Raw genomic sequence first — 7,225 nt, forward strand, 5'->3', positions numbered from 1 at the left:
TATCAATATCCCTCCATAGTTAGTTTCCTCTTTCCAGTGGGTCCAATCCACCAAGTGGTGGTACAAGATGCTTTTCAGCAATTCAAGGAAAAATCATAGTCCCCAAAGGATAGTAAGTGGGGTTCCAGCTCATAAAATACAAGGTATGGATATTTTGCAAGGAACATCTTTGTCACACCCACAAGGCTCTTTAGATTCAGTCTTTGAGATGAGTCACAGAAAAAACCCACACAAGTGTTGTGGAAAAAAATTACAAAGCTTAGTTGGAACTAAAGGCTTTTTGTGTGTCTTTGTGTGTGTGTGCGTGTGTGTGTTAGGTTAGAATGCAACATTACATTTCAGTACATGAAACCATCCTCCTGGAAACTAAAAATACTCTCAGTCCACCTTCCTTACTAGCCACAAGGAGAAGTAGTGTCCATCCAGCACAGCTGTCTGTACCACGTGCATCTTCGGAAGTCATAGTGTTCTAGCACAAACGTTGTGAGTGCAGATACTGTATACTAGCAGAGAGCTAAAACTTCTGAAGCTGTTGTCTGTAGCTCCTAGGAACAGCAAGTATGCCAGGTGCAAAACCTATATTTGAGGCAGAAGACTCTTCAATTTGATTGAGACCAGATCTTCCAAGGGGAAGAATCGCTGTCAAGCCAAAATGATCCTTCCTGCTTAAAGCAATCTGCCCTTCCTAAAGGCTCTTGACTAATAGAATCCTACACGTTATGTCAGATCCTCCATGGATTCTGGTAGTTGTTAAAAACCACTATAAATATTTCCATAGTTGCTGTATCACTTAACCTTGTAATGTGCCTTCTTTGATCTGTTGAATAAAAAGATTCCTTTCATCTTCAGGTGTCCTTCCGTTTTGTGCCCGAACTATACAAGTGGGCCTGTGAAGATTTAACATGTATATCAAATGCTGCTTCTCGTTCTTTAGCTCTTCGATCTGGGCTTTTAATTCTGCATTGATAGTTTCCAGCTTTTCTGATTCCTAGTCACAAAGGACACACACAACTATTAGACCAAGTAGTTCAAACAGTTAATTGCAACATTTATCTTATAGTTGTGGTCTTTTATTGGTGGGAAAACATATGGCTAGCAAAGAAAGAAACTGCACGTTCTTAGTACCCTGTAATGTTTAAACTGTATATTCCCTAGTCAATAGTAGTCTAAAAAACAGATTGATAGCTACCTATTTTGGCCTTTAGAGAAGTTGAAAAGCTAAACGATTTGTATTCACTTACAAGGGCAGATATCCAAAGCATTATTATCCTGCCACATTATTCTGTGCTTTTTGAGCCAAAAAGTGTCTCCAAGATATCTACACTTATTAACTCCCTAGAAAATCATGTCATGTATCTGTAAAACCATGTTAAACTAACAAAGTAAGGACACAACCTTTTTTCCCCTACCACTAGATAACGGAATAAAGACAGGCCTGCTGCTGCTGTAATAGAGTTGCTTATCGTGGCAGAGCAGGTCAAGACACGACTGTGGTCCTAGGACAGAGAATTCGGGGGTACAAGCTATTATGCAACTCATTTCATAAGGAAGTTCGAAATTATTTGTTGTTATTTGTAGGCATTTGGTCTCTGTTGTGGTTTAAGCATGGTTTAAGCACAAAGAATATTATATGAAATGATATTTTACTACTTCCTGCGGTCAGCGTACGCTTTCAGGCTAATATTATCCCCATAGATAAGACTGGTTACTGAAACAGTAATCTCTTCACTCCTACCGAGCTTTCTCTTTATCCCAGTTTTAACCAGGTTTGGTTTTAATATATAGCATGTTCATTCTTCTTAACTAATGTCTTGAAGGGTTTACAGAGTTTTGGGTAACATCTTTCTCCATTTCCTACTACGACAGTACCCCATGTTATCTGTTTGGATCCTGGCAGGATTGCAGACTAAGAACAACTCAAGCCAGCCACTTACTTTCTGCAAACATTCTGTTTTCTCCTTCTTTTTGTTTCGGCACTTTGCAGCAGCAATTTTATTCCTTTCCCTTCTTCTCTTTTTTCTTTCATCCTCTTCAGGGGAAAACTATCCCACAAAAACAGACACACACAATCCATAAAGTGTAATAAATACATGACTTGTAGTTTGATAACTTCCACACTTCTAAAAGCAACCTAGATAGTGGTGTCAGTGCTCATATCAGGAGTTACACAAGAATGTGATTCTGACCTCGTTTGCCATACAGTAAAATGGCAGTGACTCCATTAGAATTGTCAATAAAAACCTGAGCGGAATCTGCATGGATGCAATCCATGTGATGGCTCCTTTTAAATCAATGGTGCTCAGAAACCTTGCTGAGTGTCTCCCCAGGCTGACTCCCACACCTCCATTTCTCCTTCATTTCCCAAGGAGCAAAAGGAGTTGACGAGCACAGGGAGCAGAGTGGAGCGTGTGTCATGAATGAGGCAGCGAACTAAAGGCAGCAGTAAAACGAGGGTATTACACTCCTTCGGGCTTTGGTTTGTTTCCTGTGGAGGCTGAGACAAATAGCGTAGCTATTTTCCTAACTTAACCTATTTCTCCGTGTTACAAGAGAAGTGTTTTTCACAGAGCCTATTATCTCAAAGTAAAAACTTATCATGGACACAGCATGGCTGTGCCTACTATAGTGTAACCCACACGGGTCCTACTGGACTGTCCTCAGTGAGATGAAACTTCAGCAGTGATTTATTGCAAGTTCAGCCAGAAGTAAGCAGGGAAACCAGGTTAGTACTTGCTCTAATCACTGTATAACATTGCCCTTAGTCCACAGTCAAAAATAAAATACCTGACTCTAGGCCTCAATGGAAATGAGAAATACCAGAGAGCTTCCCAGAAGCACATGACAGACAGCCAAGCAGGCAGTTTAGAAGAATCAAGTATGGTGGAGAGGGTTGTCTGTAGTTGATAATAATTACCGGTCTTGTTGTGAAACTTAATTAGAGAGTTAATAATTCCCACTGAAATGCTATGTAAAGAGCCATACCTCTGTTTTCATGATTGATGTTTCAATTGGCCTTTCAGAAACTGTCACCGTGTCCAATGTAGAAGACATCCTGTGGGACTGACGCTTATTCTGGATGGTGAACCTCAGTTCCTCTTTCACCAGTGGGGTTAAATTTGTGAAATCATCAAACCCCAGTGACCCTGCGGGGGACAAAGTGGGAACAATTGCGGAGGCGCTGACTTCTAATGCAGATACCTGGCCTGAGTGTTGGACCATCATTTTGCTGAAAGGTAAAAAGAGATAATAATCTTTCAACCACTTTAGAAAGGCAAATTGTATCTCCTAGACATACAGTTCATACGACGAATAATACCCTGTTTCTTGAATTGCTTCAGTCCCAATTCCCTTTCTTCCCTAACCTCTCACTACAGACAAGAAGTTAAGAATATGGTCGCTAGTAAAAACTTCTATTTTATGTTAACTTAGAGTTAGTCTTTAAAAATCATGATAGTATTAGCACACCAGAATTTCTAAGTCTTTCTGAAAGTTAATATAGAAAAAAAATAGTGTGTATGTATACACATATAAGTAGTGTATGTATACTGTGAGGTTTTAAATTGGTAATATGGCAAATGAGAATCAAGTGAATAGGAAGAAAGCAAAGAAATACTTATATTATTATAATTATTAGAACAGAAGGAGCTTAAGAGTATCTCCATCCTCAGAACTATACCACCACAGATTCCAGCTTCAAATGGACAGAGCACACCTTAATCTCGGTTACATTTAGGCAAAGCTCAACAAGTTCTACTGGAAGCTGAAGTTTGCTAACCAAGACAGGACCTGTCACAAAATTATCATGTTTAGTCTTACCCAGAGCTTAGATCTGGTTATAAACTCCTGAAAAGTAGTTATTAATAAGAGCTGGCACAAAGGCAAAGTCTGTACATGCTCTGGGGCTTCAAAGCGCAGGCTGAGCTGGAGGGGTTGAGTCATGAACAACGTGAAGCCGTTTGTTTCATTCCTTTGCTCTTGTAAAATCTGAAACTGCCCTCATGGACCCCCAGCAAGAGGTAAGAAATGCTTAAATACGTGTGGCCAGATCTTCTGCTCATATGAAGCAGTGTGACTGGAGACACTTCAGGGAAACTACGCAAATGGACACCTGTGGAGGAACCTCATTTCTAGTAGTTTCCCTGAGAAAGTGAACCTACCCAACAGTGCTCTCTATTTTCCTCTTTTTAGTCATTCTCATTAAGTTTTTAGCCAGTTTTGGAGGGAGAGAGGCCCCCTATGTGCTTTGTGAAAAGAGGTGACCTCACTGAGAGAGAAAGAGGCAAAACTCAGTAGTCAGCCATCCAAATGCCACAGGCAACCCAGCAAGACAGCTCTGTGTGGCACAAACCATCTCTCACCCAGAACAGGAGAGTTCTGAGGTCTGGAAGAAAGCTGAGCACTTTTTGTTGGTGGCCCAAGGGACAAAAGGTGCAAATCCACATGCAAGAAGATTGTGTTACTTCCCTTATTTATAAAGTACTTTGTCTTAAATTGGATTTTACCACATCAGTTTTCTAGCTTTCTTTAGGTTTGGGGTTGTTTTGTGGGTTTTTTCAATAGCTGCGTGGGTAATGGCGGTATGTGTTACCTACTCTTGATTAGAACTGCAATAATTATAGCCAAGTCAATTGTAATTAACTTAGTGCAGGTAAGCAAAGAGTTGCCTCGGGGTAGCAGTGTGGATAAGCTAAACTTCCACGTGGTCAACCCAGAATTGCACAGTTCCCTGTATGCTACTTCTGTAACCCAGCAAGAAATGTCTGGGGTCATGTGCCTTGACAAGAAGATAGATTTTGCTCAGAGATATCTAAAAATACACTGTAAATCCATACTGGTGCAATTGAGAATAGAATCTGGTTCATCACTAAGGGGGGTAAATATGAAAATCCGAGAACAGTTGGAACTGCCAGTTGGTAGGACATATCCTGTCCAGCCACAGAGTCTTCCTCACCCAGTCACCATGAACTGAACATTTCTCAGAGTCTGGAGGTAAAACCCTGAATGCACTGAAACCGAGAGGACTTTTTCTGTTGACCTCAGTAAGGCCAGGGTTTCACCCGTGGTTATTGAAGATGAGGAAATTATTTGGAACAATTTGTTATTCAGAAAGACCTTGGGAAATTTATGTAATTCTCTTGAGAAAACCCCTGCTCATGAGTCACATTTAAAGTACTGATAGGGTTTAATCCTATAATCTCAGAAAGCTAACAGAACAAGTTAGAAATGGCCCTATAATTTCCAGCTGAAGTCCTCCCAGCATTACCTACCATTTGTGACATTCAACTGTTCAACTCATTTAAACAGGGTAATTCCAGATGGCACCAAACCCCTCACTGCTAGCAGAAATTTCAGCTATTTTCACTAAATCTGTCTCTTTGGCTTCCAGTGATGGCTTCATTCAACAAAGAGAATTCTGTATAACTCCATCAAACTAGGAGTCTTTAAATAATGGTTAAACTCTTTGTCCAGCCTACAGAATAATTAATTGGGCTAATAATTTTCAAGCTCTGGTGGTTTATTCAATTACTTTTCAGTTTAGGTGAACTTTTAGTTAAGGTCAGCTATAGCACCAGAGGAAACCAGGGACGTTTGTGCCTGAGAAATTCTGTTCACTGTGGATTTTTACTAGTTAGTACTAGTGTACCACGAGCACCACCAAAAATATAATGTATTCTCATCCGTCTTTCACTAGTATAAAAAAGAAAAAGGAGTAGTAGTTGCCCATGGGGAGACGAAGGTGTCCTTGACCATAGAAACATGCTGTTCTCCTGTTTGGACAGCTCACTGACCTTCCAGACACCCTGAAAGGCATCTCTTATTTACTCAGACTTTAGGGAAGGCCTACAGGGGGGCTGAGGCTTGTGTAAGGATTTCTGCTGTGAGCAGAGTCCCATTTAGCAGAGCTCTTTGCCGCTGGTTTGTGTTCCTGGGGCTCTTCCTTGGGCCAGGGCTTCTGGAGAGCCCCTCATAGGGTCAGCTTCCAATATACCACTGGGATTGTTAAGAGCCACTGTGATAAAAATAATCAGCTCTATGTCAAAGCTACTCAGTAAGCTGAATAGATTCCCTATTCGTAACAATTATAGAAATGTTTTACAAGAAAAAATCAGATTTTGCCATTTTAAGAACTGCAACAAGTTGCACTTCCTTTTTCCCAATTTTTGTACAAACTTTAGCTCTGTCTATAAGCAATCAAGAGCACTCTGTCATCTTCCCTGGGTTTGTAAAGGCTGGGGAAACAGTAGGAATAAGAATATCAAGCCTTAAAGTGCAGTTACATCTGGACCTGCCTGACGGGATCTCTGTTTACTTGGTCAGACCATGCACATGGACCTGGGCTCGAGGCTGCTTCAAGCACTTCTGAAGTTACTGACACTGGAGGTGCTGAACATTTCACAGTCCTGTACCATAAAGGTACAGCTTGTCCCCAAGGTGAGTTAATGCTTCCTTACTTTATCCTCAGTTTTGGAATTCTCCAAAAGTAACACCTTTTTTATTAATGATGCCCTCCCAATTCAGGTAGATTCAAACAACTTGATTCATTTGCTCTTTCCCAGCTGATTCTTTCCATCTGCAGTGAACTTTTAAATCTCATCTGTCAGTATGTTAATTTCAGGATTTTCTTCCTAGCTGTGCATTTCTATTGTTTAAGGATATTCTTCTTTAATATTTAGAAGTGATTGCTTTCAGTCTTTTCTTTTTGTTTAACTGCAAAGTCAGGCTGACTTTGCAGTTAAGACTATGCATTAAGTCCACGGTCTGACTATGTCTCTTGGTTTTATTTCTTCATATGAATTCCTTCTCCTCTGGTGCTGATGCAATAAACCCCGATAACCATTGAGGTTAATCTTAAACAGCATTAAGAACAATTACAGCTCACAACCTCTGTGCACACTGGTTGACCTTAAGCTTTCTGACATCCCACATCATTCCTCAACCTCATAACAGCTTCTCAAATGCTGTTACGAGGAGGAATATTGATTTCCAACAGGAAACTCGTTCTCTGAAACAAGTTTGCTGTTGTGTCACGGCTGACTCGATTAGGCAACAGTTTAGCAACTGATCTTCTACATGTCAAGGCGCGGGAACAAAAAGGAAAGTGAATGTCCCTGGCTCACGGCGAGAGCCCCCGCTCGGGTTCGGGGTGTGACAGATCGATGTACCCGCGGCGGTGCTGGGGGTTCCTACCGCCCGGCCAGCCCCGGACCCTGCGGATGGCGGTGCC

At 41.1% G+C, this 7,225-nt stretch overlaps 1 protein-coding gene across 1 annotated transcript; it reads right to left on the reverse strand.

Annotated features, from left to right (window-relative positions):
* Window positions 1-322: 322 nt before the first annotated feature.
* ATF3 (activating transcription factor 3) lies at window positions 323-3,222 on the reverse strand. Its single transcript, XM_010017211.1, has 3 exons — window positions 2,983-3,222; window positions 1,935-2,042; window positions 323-988 (listed from the first exon to the last, which is right to left on the reverse strand). Exons 1-3 carry the CDS (start codon window positions 3,220-3,222, stop codon window positions 791-793), a joined length of 546 nt encoding a protein of 181 aa, XP_010015513.1. The 3' UTR covers window positions 323-790.
* Between the last annotated feature and the right edge of the window lie 4,003 nt (window positions 3,223-7,225).

The sequence above is a fragment of the Nestor notabilis genome, unplaced genomic scaffold (genome assembly GCF_000696875.1).
Source record: "Nestor notabilis isolate BGI_N333 unplaced genomic scaffold, ASM69687v1 scaffold8546, whole genome shotgun sequence".
In the NCBI taxonomy this organism is placed as follows: Eukaryota; Metazoa; Chordata; class Aves; order Psittaciformes; family Psittacidae; genus Nestor; species Nestor notabilis.